This window comes from Podarcis pityusensis, assembly GCF_964106645.2.
Source record: "Podarcis pityusensis genome assembly, chromosome: 1".
Taxonomy (NCBI): domain Eukaryota; kingdom Metazoa; phylum Chordata; class Lepidosauria; order Squamata; family Lacertidae; genus Podarcis; species Podarcis pityusensis.
The window spans coordinates 86,587,217-86,606,671 of record NC_138028.1 but is presented as its reverse complement, the minus strand read 5'-3'; the positions used below and the strand labels follow the sequence as shown (position 1 = coordinate 86,606,671).

General features: G+C 46.3%; 1 protein-coding gene across 6 annotated transcripts in view; it reads right to left on the bottom strand.

Annotated features, from left to right (window-relative positions):
• Window positions 1-903: 903 nt before the first annotated feature.
• The window catches only part of CDK5R2 (cyclin dependent kinase 5 regulatory subunit 2), a 43,821-nt gene continuing 25,269 nt past the window's right edge, over window positions 904-19,455 (bottom strand). For 2 of the 6 annotated variants that reach the window (XM_080976630.1, XM_080976628.1), the window contains exons 2-4: window positions 14,990-15,157; window positions 6,580-6,729; window positions 904-3,464 (exon numbers count right to left, since the gene is read on the bottom strand). In XM_080976630.1, coding sequence (XP_080832756.1) covers window positions 2,143-3,093 — 951 coding nt within the window. In that variant the 5' untranslated portion in view covers window positions 3,094-3,464; window positions 6,580-6,729; window positions 14,990-15,157 and the 3' untranslated portion in view covers window positions 904-2,142. Of the gene's footprint in view, window positions 3,465-6,579; window positions 6,730-14,989; window positions 15,158-17,491; window positions 17,567-19,455 lie in introns of all 6 variants that reach the window. The other 4 variants (XM_080976631.1, XM_080976626.1, XM_080976629.1 and 1 more) reach the window with 3 other exon arrangements.

The following is a 19,455-nucleotide window of genomic DNA, read 5'->3' as shown; positions in this document are numbered from 1 at the left end:
ATTAAGATGGAGAAGCTACAAACAGCATCATCATGGCTGTATAAATGCAAGCAGGGAAGAAAATGGTTTTTTAAAATACTAAATAGTGGTGGTGAGGAGATGGAAGGAACAAGACTGCATCCAAAACCATACTTGTCTCCTATCCTAATGTAATTAAGGGATTGCAAAGCACAGCATAAGTTGTGGCCCATCAGCATTCTTCAGAGGACTGAGCATTAGGACTGTCAGTCTGCAAACAGACTTCCTGTCTGGAAGAAGCACACAATAAGCCAACAATGTGCTCTTAATATATGCAGCTTTTTTTGTTAGCTGCACTTTGATACATGACAGCCAGGCTGTCTTGTTTGGTCAGCAGGGGACATTCAGGATTGCTTATAAGAGCTCGCTCTCTCTCTCTCTCTCAAAAGAATGTTAGGCATCCAATCAATTCCTACTCTGATCTTGTCTGTTTGGAAGATATCAGCCATAGATTATTTATTTTTAAATTCTGCATACTTAAGCAAACAAGACTAATGGCAAGCAATTTCCTTCTTTGTCTTTCTGTACATTTGCAGACATTTTAATTGGAGACTATGCGTGTTTCATTTTAAAATTAGTTCTTGACTAATATTTGCCCAGCCAGATCTCAAGAAAACAGTGTGTGTCCTCATCTAAAAGGGCTCCGGAATAAGATGAACTGCAGTTCGATATCAATTCCCATTAGCAAGTCTGGGATCTCCTGCCAACACAGCCATTTAGGAAATCATCAGCCAAGGGCTAATGCACCATTGATGCTGACCGTAAACCCCCCCAACACAAATTGCCATCCTTTTCTTCCCTCCTCCCTTCTTTGCCAGTCCCAATGCATTCTGCATTCCTCTTCCCATACACCTGCGGTTCTGAATGATCAAAGGATTCCAAAGCTCCGCTTTGACTCATTATTTTTATCTCTTTTAAATATACAATATAAAACAATATGTTATTGTACATTTGAGCAACATTGGCACAGACATCCTGTAAGTCAAACATTGTTCTGTTACATTCAAACACCATGAGACAGCTTGTTTTCAGCTTCGAGAATGTGCAAATGTATGTCGGTCTAAGAGGCTAGCACCCTGGACAGCTCCTAGCCTCTGCTTCAGATGGGAGGGGACTGGGTGGGGGAAAGGAGGCGGCAGGGAGAGAATGGGTCAAATAAGGGCCATTGAAGGATAGCAGCACAGCTTCCCCAGGACTTCCTTTCAGTGTTGGAAGCAGATACACACACCTCACTCTCCCCCATCCCCATCCCCACCACTGCGATGAAGGAGGGAAAGAAATGATGAAAGGCATTTGACTTTGCAGAGGTGGACAGCAGTAGTATATAACCATCATCTACTTTGTAGAACAACCACTATGGCAGAGCCATCAAACAGCAGGAAAGGGCAAAAAACATGCAGGAATTGCTTCACTGGAAAAGTAAAAGTAAAATACAAGATGGAATGCTCTGAGCTGTACTGTGATTCACAGTAGCAGCAAAGAGATCCAAAACCATGGATACACTGGTGGGGCTTCCACAGGTGAGGTCACAGCAGCTGCTTTTTCCTGCAAAAGGCAGAACTTTGTCAATACGTAATGCCTAAGGTTGACCCATTAGTCTAGGAATTCTCCCCATTTGGAAGGAGGAGGAGGGGAAGAACAGCCCCTCCCTCCCGGGATGCACCCACAGGGCCTGAAGTGCACCCAGCTGGGACAAGGTAATAGAGAAGGGGCAAGTTCTCCTCCGAGCCAGAAGGCAACAGTACATCATGGGTCAGACACCATCCCCATCCCCCAATATTCAGGTGCTGCAGTTGTGGGAAGGGGCTGATGTAATTTTGGGTGTGGCCCACAAGATGGAGGGTGGAAAGACTGGACTCCAGCAAGTCCTCACCCACCCACCCACCCCAAAAAAGCCTGACTGGCTCATGGAGAGCAGCACTCCACCCTGTACTATGGGGTGGGGAAAGGATATGTCCCTAGCAACTCCCCAATCCCAAAACTCCCCAGAGTTTTCCTGCCCCTGTGAAATCCTGGCTGAGAAGAGCTTGGGAGGGGAGAAGAGAGAGAGAACGAGGAGCAGTGCGTCCGGAAAGGTGGAGGGAGGAGATGGCGGGGGTCGGGTGGGGGGTGGTCGGGGCTCTCCTAGCGGTCCAGGCTTATAGTCCAGTGTTTGTTGGAGCCGGAGTCCTTTGTCGGCGCACCCTCGCTCTCGTTCTTGAGGTCCTGGAAGACCTGCGTGAAGAAGTGCGGGTCGGCGTTGATCTGCAGCATCTTGGCGCTCAGGCCCTGGATGATGGCGAGGCAGCGGTCCCAAAAGCGCTCCTTGTCGCCCTCCACCAGAAAGGGCTTGAGCGGGTAGGAGATCTCGTTGCCCATGTAGGAGTAGGCCAGGTAGAGGCAAGTGAGAAAGGAGGCCTGCAGCTCGGCCTGGCTGCCCACCTGGTCGCCCTGCAGCGCCTCGCGGCACAGCAGGTACACGAAGACCAGGTTGGCCGGCGTGATGAAGCCCTGGTCCTGCCAGCCCTGCAGCAGCAGCGAGCGGTCCACGCTGCGGAACCAGCCGATGACCTCGCCGGGACTCAGCTCCTTGAGGCGGTAGCAGCGGCGGCACACGAAGTCCCCCAGGCAGCGGAGCAGCTCGCCCGTCGAAGCCTGCACGATCACCCGCCGCGGGGAGCCGGGGGCGGCGGAGGCGGCGGCGGCGCGGTTGCCGGGCAGCGGCGGGGGAGGCGGCGGCGGCGGCTGCTTGCCGCCCTCCTGGGCGGAGGCGGGCACGGTGGGCACCGGCACGGCCAAGGGCCCCTGCTTGGCGCCGTCGGGCTGGGACTTGCGCGCGTTCTCGCGGTTGCGCTGCTGCACCAAGGGGTCGGGCGCGCCCGCGGAGCCCGGCTTGGGCGTCACCTTCTTGGCGTTCTTCTTCTTCTTGGCCGAGGCGGCCACCAGGCGCTTCCAGGTGAGCGCCGAGATCAGCACGCCTGGCCGCTTCAGGCGGCTCTCGCCCTTGCCGTGCGCCCGGCCCGGGGCCGCCTTCTCGGCCAGGACGCCGCCGCCCTTCCCCGGCGCGCTGGGCGACAGCGACAGCACCGTCCCCATCTTGGATGCTGCTGCTGCTGCTGCGAGCGAGCGGCTGCTTGGCGCCTTGGCTCCGCCGCCCGAGCGCTTACAGCTGCTGCCCAGGCGCGCCCGGCGCACCGGCCATGGGCTGGGGCGGGACGCAGCAGCTGCGCCGGCGCCCTGAGTCGGAGCTTGCGGAGAAACCTCGAGGAGCCGCAGTGAAGCGCGCCAGGACGTACGAGGACTCGGGTCAAGCGGCGCTCAGCAGCTCCCCTCTCCGCACTGGCTGCCGCACTAGCCCCGCCGCGCCCCGCCCGGCCTCTTCCCGAGCAGCCAATCCCGTGCCGCGGCTCCCCCGCCCCTCAGCCAATCGCCGCGAGGCATCGACCCCCAGGTGCCTTCCTTTCCCGCTGAGAATGAGAGAGAGAGAGATCCTTGTGATGATGGTAAGAACAGCTGCACTTCCCGGATCCCAAAATTCAAGAGAAATAATATTGGGGAGGGGAGGGGGGCTTCCAAACAACAACAAAAGAGAGAGCTTGTTTCCCCCACAGTTCCTCCCTGCCAGAGCTTAATCTGAGCCAGCTGAGCATGTGCAGAGTACCTTGTCCCTGAGCACCTATTTGTTCTTATGCAGGTTTGATCAGCAAGTAGGTTTACCGTCAGGAGTGTGTTTTACAGGCGGATATAAATCCTGGTGTCTCCCTATTAGGAGAAGAACTATTAGTCTGTCTCTTTTCCTCACTCCTCCACTAACGGCTTCGAGTTGATGCTTAGTATCTCTTAGGTCTGAGGTTGGCAACCTGCAGCCAGAGGGCCCCCATGTGTCCCCGATTTCAAAAGCTTTATGCAAGTGATCAGTTCAGGCCTCTGGCAACAGAAAGTTGTCCCTTGGCCAGCAGCCAGCTGGGCAGCAAGGAAGACAGAGTGGGAGACAAAAAGAGAAGAAGGTGTGATGTCACCCACACACCCATGATTGGCTTCAGCTGGGCCCACAGTCAGCATGCGGCCCCTAACAGATTACCCCTGGAGATTACTCATGAGAGGTCCAGTAACGGGCCTTTCCTGCAGTGGCTCCCCACTTGTGGAATGCTCTCCCCAGGGAGGCTTGCCTGGTGCCTTCATTACATATCTTTAGGTGCCAGGTGAAAAGGTTTGTTTTTGTTTCTATTATGTATTTTGTGTACCACCCTGTGACCTTCAGATGAAGGGCAGTATAGTAATTTAATTTTAATAAATAAACAATAATAAGGCCTTCATGAGAAAATGGTTGACTACCCTGGCTTAGAAGACATTTCCTAAAGCAGGTGTGGGGAATCTTTGGCCCTCCATGTGTTGCTTAAATACAGCTCCTATCAGCCCCAGTAAGCATACCCAATGGCCACAAGGGTACAAGGCCTAGTACCTTGCACTGAGACCAGAAGTCAGTACAGATTAGCCAAAATGGGTATCATACAAACTTTCCACCCAGCCCCTATCATGATTGATTCCATCCCTATCATGATCTGACGGGCATCTGCAGTCTGCACTTACTGAAGCTTCCAAACTGTCTCCAAGGTGAGGCCCACATAGAACACCATACAGTAGACAATGCATGAATATTGGCAGCCTCGAAGAGCAGGGCTGGGTTCAGGAAGACAGCAAAACTGTGAAATCTAACACAAGAGGAATGCTATCGTGTCGATATTCTGACCTCCCCAAGGTCACCAAAGCTGCCCAACCACAGCAATGGTGTGCGGGTTCAGTTTCAATGAACCCCAAGTCTGCCTCTCAACAGGAACTCAGAAGAACCAATGTTGCACCTGAATTGGCTGAGAAAGAAAAGCTGTATGCCACTGATGGCACTTCCCAAATGTTGGACTATCTATTAATGTCAATCATATAGACCCTTGCAGGACTCTTTATAATAAAAATCCAAGGGGGTTAAGCAGAAGCCACTCTTTAAATCAGGGGTGAGATACCCTTTTTCAGTCCAAGGGTCACTTTAGCTAATGGGCAACCTTCAAAGGTCAGCATTTCAGTGGTGGGCATGGCCAGAACAAAAGTGGGAGGAGCAACAGGTGTAAAAGGCAGAAGTTTCCACATACAGTGGTACCTTGGTTCTCAAACTTAATCCGTTCCGGAAGTCTGTTCCAAAACCAAAGCATTCCAAAACCAAGGTGTGCTTTCCTATAGAGAGTAATGCAAAATGGATTAATCCGTTCCAGACTTTTAAAAACAACCCCTAAAACAGCAATTTAACATGAATTTTACTGTCTAACGAGACCATTGATCCATAACATGAAAGCAATAAATAATGTACTGCAGTCACACAATCAATCAAACAGTAGCTGAACTGGGTTCCACACAGTCACACAAAAAAGCTGCAGAAACAAACACACAAAATAAATAGCAAAAACAGACAGACCTCAGTGTAACACTCAAAACAGAAGTGTGGCACTCAAATCAGAAGCATAATACTCAAAATGGAAGTGTGGCACTCAAATTGGAAGTGTAACACTTAAAATGGAAGTGTAGCACTCAAAATGGAGAATGTTTGGCTTCCGAAAAATGTTGGCAAACCGAAACACATACTTCCAGATTTGCAGTGTTTGGGTTCCATGTTGTTTGAGTACCAAGGCATTTGAGAACCAAGGTACCACTGTACACACATATAAAATTGTGGTTTTATGTTGTAACCGCCCTGAGACCTACAGATATAGGACAGTATACTACTACTACTATTACTATTACTACTACTACTAATAATTATAATAATGATAATAATACCCACCACCACCATACACACACCAGATAAGCCAGAGGTGCTATCACAGTTCAAAGATGCATTTCAGCCAGGCAAAAATGCTTGAGAAGGTCACAGGGGAGGGCTGTTAATCTGTATAGCCTGGGGAATGGGTGTGGCTTGTGAAAAGTCCTGGGGGCCAGACAGAAAAGCCTGGAGGGCTACATCCAAATATACCCAGATAGGAAGGAGTAGAACTGCAGTGGAAATCAATCCCTGAACTTTCCAATCTACCAAAGGATTGCACAAAGATTTAGGGGTCAAGAGTACCAAAAGCTGCTGAGAGGTCCGGCAAGGCCAACAAGCTCAAAGTCCCATGTTGATCTCCAGTCAAGATTGCCCACCAATGGCTGTGGCAGGAACACACTCGGATGTGTCTTGCTCACCCTGCAGCGAAGCAGCTGTAATGACTGTGCTAGCATACTTGCACAGCGCCAGGCCTTTGTACAACAGCAAAAGGGTGTTTGCTGATGACCTTACAACATGTTTTGGCCTGCCTTGTGTGTTTATCCTATGCTTTACCTTCTCAGTGGCTTTAACTGAGGCTAAGGTCTATAGTGTTCACACTCATATTGTACTTGGATGTCTGTTCCACTGCACACCCTAAGGATATTTGTTAATATTTGCTCAACAACCAATTTCTGAGAAAAAACATACAAGTCTGGGATTCATCAATCCAAGTAACAGAATTATCACTCTATCCATCTATGCTGTGTACATGAGTACAGCAGTTTCTTTACCTCTTTTGCTGGAGAACATGGTAAGAAGGAAGTAGATGGTAATCATTCCCATTTCACAGGCTGAGATGTTTCACGGTGGTCTGTCTATCACCTTCAGATTCAGGGAGACTCCCGAGATCATGGAACCTATGCATTACTGTACAAAAGGACCTATCATGAGACAAATGAAATGCAAAGGATATGTTATTTTACTCTTCATTGGACCTACATAGGTTGGTGTGAGTGCATATGCACCTTTGAGCTTCTCAAAACTCTTAACCAGATAAATGAAACCCGTCTGTTTAAAAGTGCTGTGAGAGTTTAAAAAAGAGCGCACTCCTACACCAGCTTGATAATAAATAATATAATTGTACGTACTTTACACCATGTATCCTTGGGATCAACATCAGAATAAGTGAATTACTGGGGGGCAGGAGAGTATACAAATATTCTAACTCATTCTTCATAAACCAGAGACGGTACTGAAGTAAAGCACTTTAGGCGAATACTAAATGTACTAAGTCTTGAACCGGTTTAAACTGGTTAAAAGAATATGTTAGCATGTTTTGTTGGCTGAGAAAAACAAGATGGAACAGCTCAGATCTTATGATAAAGTTAGCAAAAAAAAGAGGAAAGGAATTTGTAGGAGAGCCTTGGATGAGGAGGGGTTGTGGCCTCACTGGATGACCCAGAGAAGGTCCCCTGACACAAGAAAAGGAAAAGTGTGCATTTACTACAGATATTACTCAATTCACAGTCAAGTGCCTCAGACAACATTTCACATTGTAGAGCCATTCCATCACCCCACCTTCACCCCACTTCTCACAAAGAGCAGTGGTGGTAGGCCTTTGTCTGAACTGTACTATTTCAAATTTTATTCACATGGTAGTTTACTACACAAACACATGAGATTCCTACAAATTAGGGAGAAGGCAGGCAGACTTTCACCCTGACATCTAGATCTGCTCTTTTAACAAGGCCTATGCCTAGAGGTTCTTGCTTCAGGAAACTTATCCAGCTCACTGCCACTGCTGGGACTGGGAGTTCTTTTCTCCCTTCTTCAGAAGCACCAGAATAATTCATGTATAAGCATGCTGACAACTCTCTCCATCACCAATTAATCCAGACACAACTTCTCCTGCTCTAGTGTTTTTCATGCTTTCACAGGTGTTTTCCATCACACTGTAATTCTGTTTCTACTTACTTTGAAGCTCCATTGAAATCAGCAGGATTTACTGCTAAGTAAATGAGCAAAGACTTCTAATTGCATTCCAAATACAAGATCACACACAATTTGAATCAAGGAAACGATCACCAGTTACGTTTCTAAACCACACAAATTAAAGACTATTCGTGTTTTTTGAGTGGGCTTCATCAAACCAAATGTTTGGGTTTTTTTGTTCTGAGTTTATGTCAGCCAATGGCACACAGCAGACACACAAAAGTTCCTTGCAGCTCCCTAAAGACTTACTAGATTTATTATGGTGTTTGCTTTCTTGATTTACATTTCACTTTACCAGGGATAAGATTGCCCTATCATTTCTTGGCAGGGCCTCTTGTGCCTTTAAAAGCTGCATTCAACAGGTGCTGCTTTTTTTCTCAGTCATGCTGCTGCTACTTTGTGACATGAAAAATTGCACCTCTTGAGACCCTAGCAAGAAAAAAAGTGGCATTCCCTACAGGGTAATTGGGAAGACTGGGGAGGGGGGAGTTGTCTGGGCTGGAAGTGAATGACATCAATAAAATGCTGTTTGCATATGAGCTCTGTCTGAAACTGTTATCAGATCCTTGTCCTTCCCTAGTCTTAACTAACCATTTCAAAGGGAATGCAAATGCCTGTGTCTTGTGCCTTGGGTGCAATAAAGTAATGTTGCCTCTGTTTTTGTGGTTTTGTCAGGTTGCCCAGCACATAGGTTTTCCTATGCCTTATTTCAGAAAACAAGTAAGTCTTACATTAAATTGATAAAAGCAATGCATCTACGCAGCATTCATTGTTCTTCTAACATACACACTCACCCCTCTAACCCTTCCCATGTTTTCTTAGCCCCAAATCCCATTGAGCTCAATGGTAGTTACTTCTTGGTTGCAGCACTGTAGCCTGATATTGGAGCAACCTTGCCCTTTAGTCCAGGGATGGAGACCCACTGGGCCTCCAGATGCTGTTGGACTACAACTCCCATCTTCCATGATTACTGGCCATGCTAGCTAGGGCTGATGAGAGATACGGCTATTATAAGAAGAAGAAAAAACTGCTTCTTTTCCCTTACGGGTTACCAAAGAGCCCGTATAGAGTCCTCATGTAGGTTTTCTATCGGTAGGAGAAAATAACAGAGGCCAACCAGAGAATATTGAGAAGCAAAGCAGCTAGTAAGCCTGATCTTTATTAAAGCTGTTGCAACAGGGGCTCCCCAAACACACAGGAAGGAGGAGGAGACCCTGAACATTGGTGTGCAAACTCTTATATAGACATTTGAAATTGCCTCCCCTGTAGCTCAAAACCACCCCCAATACATCATACATACATCACAGAAGGGGCGGTTAGAGACAATGGGGAGGCTTTTCCATTTCCTTCCTCCTTGCAGAGAAATATTTGAGGTGACTGAAAGAATCAAAATGGCTTTAGGACTGTTTTCCTGTACTGTTTCCAGACATGTGGTTTATATATTTATGTATGTGTTTACCTTGTACAGTTATGAACATTTATTTTATATACAGTCATACCTTGGGTTACAGACGCTTCAGGTTGCATTTTTTCAGGTTACGGATGCGCTGAAACCAGGAAGTACCAGAACGGGTTACTTCTGGGTTTTGGTGGTCACACTTGCACAGAAGCAGAAGCGCTAAATCATGCTTTGCGCATGTGCAGAAGCACCGAATCGCAACCCATGTATGCACAGGCGTGCCGCTGCAGGTTGCGAACGTGCATCCTGCATGGATCACGTTCGCAGCCCGAGCGTCCACTGTATATAAGACCTTAACATTCCTATAACAGGGTGGTAGTCAACTAATGTGTTCTGTCAGTGCAATAATTTCCACTTGTGCAAAGGGACTTTGCCTCCCTCTCTTCTCCCTGTGAATGCCCCACACCCTATCCAAATCTGCTGCAAAGGGCTGGGGAAACCCCCAGAGCATATTTGGATGGTGCGGGAAGGAGGTGAGAACTTTCCATTGCAAACAGAAAACCTTTTGCTGATGGAATGTTCACAGAGTGCTGCTACGCTTGTTACAACCCCTGGAACCCACCAACACAGGTTCCCCATCCTTGTTTTAGTCAGTGGTAGAGCACAAAAAATGATCCCAGTCCATTCTACAGTGGGATTGCAGACAGACAGACAGACAGACAGACAGACAGACAGACAGACATTCTCTCTCCTGCAGTCTGAGGAGAAACAGTCCATTCTACCACTTCAGGACTGTTGCACCTCATCCTCTCCAGATTTTACAGCATGTGCTACTGGTGACTCACTTCTGGTCACTAGCCTAGTTTCTGTGCTTAGCTTGCTTACAACTTCCCTGCTTTGGAGATTTTACTTCCATCTTTTATGCTCTTCTATGGCAGATGGGGGAGCGGTAAACCAGAATAAAGCTCATAGTTGACACCTGAAGAGTTCTGCCAGTGGATATGGTTTGGATAAGCACGCCACTACTGCTGCTTAGCATTTCTGAAGCTTTAGCTGAGTGCTGTATGCTGTGCTACAAAACACAGAAGTGTTGGTGTCACCCCATGGCTTGCAATTTACACAAGAAAGACAGGGCAGTGAGGGGTGGACCAGTGAGGAAGGCCTGTGGGTATGGAGGATCAAGCCACGTGAGGCCAGGGGGTTCACAAAAGCCTGCCCTGGGGCTTTTTTCCTCCTCGATGTTCCTGCTTGGAACTGTAGAGGGTGTGTGTGTGTGTGTGTGTGTGCACGTGCGCATGTGTATCAGAGACAGAGCGAAAGAAGCATCTGCAAAATGCACTGCAGAGCCCTAGAGATAAGCTATTTCTGTGCTTCCCCTGGTGTGCTCAGCCCTAGAAGCCACTGATGTGTATGTTATGAAGGGCAGCTCGAAGAAAAGGGAGCATGGGGAATGGGAAGGCAACTAAGCTGTACCTCTGGGTGGCAACCAGCATGAAGCGGAGGAGCAAGACTTTCAGATGCAAGAGAAGGATGATTGAATCCTTGCCTGCAGCGCCAACATACAGTATACACAGGAGGAGACAGTGTGTTGGCACAGAGGCCATGTCTCCCAGCCTTTGCCTAGTGACCAACAATTAGCTTTCAAGGGTGTTTGTTTCTCCAGCTAAGGGAATACCTTCCACATTGTCAGGACCAAAAAGTCTGAGTCTCTTTGCACCTCACATGGAAGCCAGAGGCTGTTGGAATGAATAATGCACCTTCTTTCTCTGCTTTCAGTGTCTCATGCAAAGGGAGACTTTGTGAAGGGAGAGTCCATGTGCTCTTGTGGATATATATATCCCTCCATGTGTGCATATGTAGATGTGAAAGTTATCCCTTTGCACCAGGCGTCAGAAGGGTGAAAGGGGGAGTGTGGCTCACTTGCACATCCCTTGCTTTGGCCTCACATGTGAGACCACTTGCAGACACCCACAGGAGCAAAGTGGTCCACGAGATAAAGATCCGCTTAACTCCTGCCACCCCTATGTCAAGTTGCATAGTTACTAGTCACAATGATTATATTCTATCTAGACTGACAGAGGCAATATGTCTCGGAATGCTTATTTTTAACAGGTAAATTTGATTGATTGACTGATTGATTGATTGATTGAATCAAGTGAGTTTGCCAAAGGACTGCATAGTCCTCTTTGAGGGGGCATGGGGAAAGAGGAAATCTGCTTCATCCATCCATATACTCTCCAAAATTACAAACCTTATTGTAGCCTTCATAGGTATTGCTCTTAGAAGCTTGTGGGACGCTGATTTGGTTAAGACTGGGGGAACTCAGGATGTGAGGCTTGAGGGTTTCAAAACTCCCCCAAAACACACCTCATTTCCTATATTCAAGCATTTGTCCACTTTCAAAGCTTAATTTTCTTCCCTATCAATATTTCAGTGGCTTGAACTAACTGCTACTTTCTCTTTGGAGCCCTCTAGTGTCCATGAGGCTTTATGGCTTTAGGCACTTTCCCCATGAAATTATTACCATAATATCCTTCAGTTCCCATCATCCCATACCATTAAAACACCTGCAGCATGTTAGCCCCCTTGCAAAATTTAAGTGCCTTACCACACTACCAGCACTACTGATGGCTACCAGCTACCAGCTTTCACTCTTGTAGGCAGTATGCCCCTGAACGCCAGTGGCTGGCATCACAAGTGAGGAGAGTGCTGTTGCACACAAGTTTTCTTTTGAGCTTTCCATAGGCATTGTGAACACAGAGTACTGGAGAAGATGGACCATTGGCATGATTCAATAGGGCTTCTCTTATGCCACAGTACTGCTCTATGGATGGAGAATGAATGGTGGTGTCAGCACACCTAAAAACATCAACTCCCAGACTATTACTCTTCACAGTATCTGACTCTGCTCTGCTTATTATCCTGCACTCCCAGTTTTCTCCTTGCCTACTCAAAGCACCAATTATGCTAAATGTACCAGCATTAGTTCCTGTGTTTCCATCAGGGCTTATCCACATTTGAGCATTATTTTGTTGTTAATCCTTGCTTTCTCAATTAGAATTCAACCGGAGTAATCCAAACCTGCACGTACTTGAATTTATATATAAGGCACAACTTTGGTCTTTCCCGTTCATACCAGTAGGAGTTCCCTTTTGTGTTTGCCCCAGCCTTCTGATATGTTGGTTCTGTTACACCAGTTAAGTACCAACAGGGCATGCATGCAGGTAGCTGCTTGCACACATTTCAAATAAACAAATCCCATACAAAAAGTGTGGAAAAGCACGTAGTCAGGCCATTGTAAAATTGCTTGCAGTTTTCTATTTTTTGCAAATCTGAGCGATCAAATGGGGGAGGGGGACCTTCACTCAAGAGCACACCAAAAATAGTTACATGAGCTCTGCCAAAAAAGAAATGAAAGCATTGTGGAAGACACAAGAACTTCCCACGCTGGAGGAATGGCAGATGAAACTTATGGACTATATGGAATTGGCGGAAATGACTGGTAGAATCCGTGACCAGGGAGAAGAGTTGATGGAGGAAGATTGGAAGAAATTCAAAGACTATCTTCAGAAACACTGCAAAATTAAAGAATGTTAGAGTGATGTTGGATTGAAAATAAGTGGTTTCCAGCTGTACAGGTTAAAGTTAATGATAGACTAAGATTAAAGATTAAGATTAAAGATGTTTAAAGAAATGGAAATTTGATATTAAGAGGGAAAATTTTAATGTTATATGATACTAAGACCAAGGATTAGGTTTAAAGAAGTTGAAGTTATATATCTTAATATTTTATTAAATTAAAGTTAGGGATTTAAAAAGTGGAAAAGAAACTGCTGGACAAATAATTTGGATTGGAATACAAAAGAGGGAGGTATGAGGAAGTCCAGAAAGTAAGTAATTTAAAAATGGAAATGGAAAAGAGATATTGTTTTTAATTGTTATTTTGTTGTTGTTGTTTTTTGTTGAATTTTGTGTTGCTTTTTGTGTGTGTTGTCGTTATATGTATTGTGTATGTTTTTTTCCCTCTTTTTTATTGTTTAAAACTTTAATAAAAATTATTTTAAAAAAAAAAAGAAATGAAAGCATTGAGGAAGTATTGGTCATGGAAGGGAAATAGCAGAAAGCAACAACTGATCCACCCACACCAAAGCACAGAAATAAACTGTCTGCTACCCCCAGTGGAGTGGTTTAAAGCTTGATTCTCCCCCCCCCCCCCCGTTTATTGAATTATCCCTATACTGAGTAAACCCAAACTTACAGGGGAAAGCATGAAAATTTGTGTTTTTTGAGGGTACTGTCATGTGGACTACACAAATTAATCTGTTTGATCAATCTGTTTGACAAGATTGTATGACTGACTAAGGAACTAAAGACCTCACCCACTACCCATTGCTTTATCTTCAGCTAATACTTAAGGTGAAGCTATCGTAGGGTCCATGTTTTCTTCCCCCCTTTTAATTACCTATTTAGCTTTCTGACTGTTGTGCTTTGATTCCATATCCTTAACCAACAAATGTACAGTATGTTTTCTGATTGACAAACCAATTAAGATAAATGCATATCTGATAATTAATCTTACCCATTTTTCTTTCCCTTTCTTATCTCACTCTTAATTGCTTTGTGTGATAAAGATCTAGTTACGTCATGCGATTAAGAGTGAGTTATTAATTTCACTCTAGAACATTTTCATGTGTCTTCTGTTACTATAGCAAGTACTATCAATGTTGTTGCACACTGTATAATTTTGGATTAGGCATGGGTGACCTGTCTGTTTTGGGTGGTGTTATATCCCACCTTTTCCTCAAGGAGCTCAGGGTTATCCCTGCTCCTCATTTTATCACCACAACAACCGTGTAAAGCAGGTTAGGCTGAGAGGCAGTGACTGGCCCAAGGTCACCTAACGGAATAGAATGGTGGCCCTTTGGAAGTGTTTCTCTTTAGCACAAGGCAGGGCACCTGATCTTTGTGGACCCCTCTTACTTAATGCATCCCCACTGTACTCCCTAAAAGCATTTCCAGAGGATTTGGAGATCCTCTGGAACAGTATGGTCTGTGGCACAGAGCACTGCAATTGGTAGGAGGAGATTTGCACACCTAACCCATCAGGGCTTATTTCTGATTAGAGCTGCCTAGGAAGGAAATTCTTTTTTAATAATTTCTATTGAAATACTTTCTTGGTTTACGAAAGTACATGCATTCTCTCGTTTTTTCAGGTTGTAAAATCTTTTCTACAGATCAGTTACATTTGCTATGATTAGTGTTGTGTACAGTATAAGGTCGGGGAAGAAGAGAGCGGGGGAGAGGAGGGGGCTTGTGGTGAAACTGATATTCTTTTACATAGTGTACGTGTGGGGTTTGGTGTCAGCATCAACTGGACAGGTTCTCTTTCTATTCGCTTATTACATTTCACAGGAAGGAAATTCTAATTAGAGGTAAGCATGGTAAAAAATGAAGCAGGGCAGTTTTCACTCTGGATTAGTTAATCCAAAATAGTTTTGTCTGTGGTTTTACCCGTCATACCCTCTAAGTCTGCCAGCTGTCAGTATGTGGCCGCAAAGATTACTCTTGAGGAACTGCAGCTCAGGAGATGCCAGGGACTGAGCCTGAGTCCTTCTGCATGCTCTACCACTGAGCTAAGGCTCTTCCCCAATAGAGTGGCGCCCTCTGCTGCACATGAGGACAGCCAGCTTGCTTGAGGAGTAGGTTGCATGGCACATACATACAGCTCTGTCCATGAATCCCCCACAACTGCTCCCTGTCCCTCAGCACCTGCCTCAGTTCTGCTAATGGTAGTAGTAGTAGGGTCTCACCTTGCAGTCATAGGTTCATGGGCTATTTCTCTACTCCTGTCCCGCTGAGTGTGTTTGCAAAGCTCCTGATTCATCTGGGCTCCCTCGTCTTCAGGCTAACTATATACCGGTACTTGTAAAATCCAATATGCTCAAACAGGTGGCGCTGCATCCTCACCATTATTCACACTGAAAAGGTAACACAGAAGCAGCCTTCTGTAGTTATCGCCTAGGTAGTTTATCTCATAGCAACCTTTTCTGGATCTCTTGGGGGCAATTTAAAAGAACTCGACAAGTAGTCAGATCCCTCAGCAACTACTCTGTTCTTCTGCAGGGCAAACAAACGATACCATAATGTGGAAACGTTGACTACCTGAAAGATCAGGGATAGCAAATGCAGTGCCCTCCAGAGATGCTTTGGACTACAAGTCTGATTGGCTATGCTGGCTGGGGCTAATGGGAGTTGTAGTCCACAATGTCTGAAGGACACCATGTTGTCTACCCCTGCTGAAGGTATTACTTACATAGAATCACAGAATCATAGTGTTGAAAGGTACCCAAGGGTCATCTAGTCCAACCTCCTGCCACCCAGCCAGATTTGCAGGGTATGAATATGATGATAATGATTCAGGGATATACAGAATTCTTGAGTAGGCATGGAAGCCTACCAAACTTAATCATTAAATAGTACTAGTTAATATTATTCACTTTTAAAAAATTAGTAATACAGTGGTACCTCGGGTTAAGTACTTAATTCGTTCTGGAGGTCCGTTCTTAACCTGAAACTGTTCCTAACCTGAAGCACCACGTTAGCTAATGGGGCCTCCTGCTGACGCTGTGCCGCCGCTGCACGATTTCTGTTCTCATCCTGAAGCAAAGTTTTTAACCCAAGGTACTATTTCTGGGTTAGCAGAGTCTGTAACCTGAAACGTATGTAACCTGAAGCGTATGTAACCCGAGGTACCACAGTAACCATAGAAATATCTTAATGTTAATGTGTTTAAATAAACTTAAACACTTGCTGTAGCATGGAGATATGGGTATATTTGTGAAGACCTAGTTAAAGTGGATGGGGTTTGCTTAAAATAGCATCCGGCTAGAAGCCAGGCTTTTTTGGCAAAAGTACGGTATGTTAATATTCTTTCGTTACTGTGGATGCATGTTTCCTGAATGGGCATCTTTCACCCTACAGGGATGGGGCCTACAACAATATGTACCGAGCTGAGAAGTAAAACCATTGGCTGAGTTTGAAGGACAAAAAGGAGACAGAGGGAGGGTGTGAAGAGAGGCAAGGGTAGAACATCAGGCTTTGTTACTTCTCTGTATGAGACTTGGGAGCTTGTCTTCCTCTATGTATGTATACTCTACAAATGAAGCAAACATTACAAAGCTCCTTAAGTCTCCAGTGCCCTTTCAACCAAAGGAAACTAAATCCAGAAGCACTCACATGTGTGCCATGTAGTGGTTAGAATGTCAGACTAGGACTGGGTTCAAATCCTCACTCAGCCATGGGCCTTCAGCCATTCACATATTAACCTACCTCACAGGGATGTTGTGAGGACCAACTAGGGGTGGGGAGCCATGTATGGTCTCCTGAACTGCTTAGAGGAAGGGTAGGGTTAAAATGTAATACATAAGTAATAACCATGAATTTTTCACTGCCAAGGGAAGTGGGGTGGGCATGTGTCTGCCTATCTTCTGCTCCCATGAACATGCCCACGACCAGCAATCTTTCCATCCATTCATTTAGAGGACTAATTCCCAAGGATTGCACCAAGGCACATTAGCATGCCATGGAAGAACTCCTGGTATCTAGTTAGAAATACATACATTGAACCATGAAACGCTCCTGCTCTCGCTCTCTCTCTCCCCCCTCTCCCTCTCTCTTTGGACTCACCTCCTTCCAGTCACCTCAGCTTTGGAAGTGAATAGCTTTGGTGCATCTCTGCATCAGGTTCACCTGATCTTGCAGAGTTGCAACAGAATTACCTGTCCTTGAAGAACTAACTCACCCAGACTCACCCACAGACATAGGAACTGGCATCTTATGAAGGTGAATGGCTGTTATTCTTGCACTCTAAAAGTGAAAAATTAAGTGTGTGTGTGTGTGTGTGTGTGTGTAAGTGTATCTAATTTGGGAAACAGAAGTTTTTGGATAAGAGCCAAGCCAAGCTCCACAGTTCTGATTCTTCCCACCAGAGGGGGACACTAAATCTACGACCAATCCACAATGCTTTTTGTATGTTGTTATTGTATGCTGGTCTCTGTTTGTCCATGTATCTCTTCCCTTCTGGAATGGAGAAAAGCTACCAAGTTTTCCTTGTGCTTGTTATATGAAGGGGACCATGAATTGCCCCAATTCTGCTGCCCCTTCTGAGATCAGTGTGAGATCAGCACACTACATAGCAGTGATAAAATTATGGGCCCTGGGGTGTTCTTGGATCCAGTGGAGCAAGGCAGGAAAAAATAACAGTAACTGCATGTGTGAACAAAAACAGAAAGACCAGTTTAGGCAGCACCTACCTTTTAGGCCCTTCAGGTGTTTACACCCATTTCCCCCCTTCTTGACTCTTTCACAGGAATAATCAGCTGAGGTTCCTAATGATGGGGAAACGGCTCTGTGAAAGTCTGACTTGCTGTTCATATTGTGGAACAGGGAATCATTAAAGAGCCCTGGGAGAAAATGGCTACAGGGCATAAATGGGGGGGGGGGGTTCGGGGATCCGTGGCTGTGCTTGGGTCCAGCTGGGAAGTCTTTGGATGGGTGTTGATTTTTGACCCCAGCCTCTTCTCCACTTTTTCTACATACATGCACCAGGGAGAATCAAGAGTCCTTGGAAAGGGCTAGACAGAACCAGCCCCTTCTAATATGCTACAGGAGCTGCTGGTGTCAGTCTTTCCCAGAGTCCACAGCAGGTATGGGGAATGGTGTGCTCGAGATGTTGTTGGACTCCAACTCCCATCAGCCCCAGCCAGCATAGCCAATAGTCAGGGATAGTGGGAGTTGTACTCCAATACCTCCTAGAGACCCAGAGCTTCTCCATCTCTGGTTTAGAGGGCATTTTACTGCTGGCATCGACAGCAAGGCTGCTACCTTCAGACAGCTGGGCAGGAAATAATTGCCACTTGTTCAGAGATTATTGGCCAGAACATGGAGGGGAATAAAAAGAGGAATCTGTCATTGCAAGGAATATTAAACACTGTGGAGAAGGAGGAAGGGGAGTGGATGGAGAGAGTTTTATTGCCTCCGTTTTGGAACTGTGTTCAAAGGCCAGTTAGCGCTAGTTCAGTACTACTTTTCACTGAATGGAACTGATCGCTGGGAAGAAAGCTCTGGGATTTGGCCAGGAAATACCTTTGTTTGGATGGTAACATCGGGCTGTGAGTTATCCTGAGTCCGGTGTTGCACTTCCAACAGCAGCCATTTCTGGCTGTCTTAGAGGAAGAGCAGAGCAGCACAGTGCAACAACAGGAGCAGAGAAGACAACTGATGATTCACTATCAGCATGAAGTAGTTAATGCTGAGGAACACTTTAACCTGTGTGTACAAAGCAGGCCCCTCAACACACACACACACACACACACACACACACACACACACACACCAAGAGTCCCAGCCAGCCCAGTATATGTCAGCTCCAGAAATGACAGGTACAATATTTTAGCAATCCCACATCATATGCACACACTCAAATCTACTGATCAGGTCTCTTTGTCCGGTGTGTACAAGACATTCACCGCACCCCTCCTTGCTCTTCCCTTACTCATCATGGCACAGAAGGTCTTTGTTTTGCCTGTCTGTTATCAAGGAGACCTGCCATCTCCTCCTTCAGCAGGATGGTTGGTGGGGGCACAGGTGGAGAACTAGTGGAGGCCCAGGGCTGAGAACCATAAAACAACCGGGGCGCAGCTGGGAACAGAGGAGTGAACAGAGAGAGGGAGGGAGGGAGGGAGGGAGGGAGGGAGAACAAGAGCAAGATAAGATAGAGAGAGAAATGCAAACTATGTCATGGGAAGAGATGGAGGGTGCATGTGGAAAGCTACCCTAGGCCCATGGGAAAGGAACTCGGGTCCATGGGCTGCCTCCTCCCCCAGCCCCTGGCATCAAAGCCTCCTTGCCTGTCAGTGTGAGAGCTGCCCGCCCGTCACCCACACACCTGCAGCTTAAGTGGGGGCTGGGACCAGACAGAATGTTGCTCTGTCACACAGAGGGGGAGCTGGACTAAGTCACCTCCCCCACCCAAGTTTCTCTCTGTGGCTGCCAGAGGAATGTGACACCCGCCCCGAGACCAGACCCACTGGTCTGACACAAAGAGCCAAAGCAGCAGCAATTTTGCGCCACCACCCATCCCAGCCTGAGAATTTAAACAGATACCCAGAATCTGTTTGCAGTGCTACAACATTGCATATCAAATATACCGTATACCAGAGCACCCTGAAGCATCTGCAGAGAGACAGCCGGGCCATGCACACATAATATTGGTGGG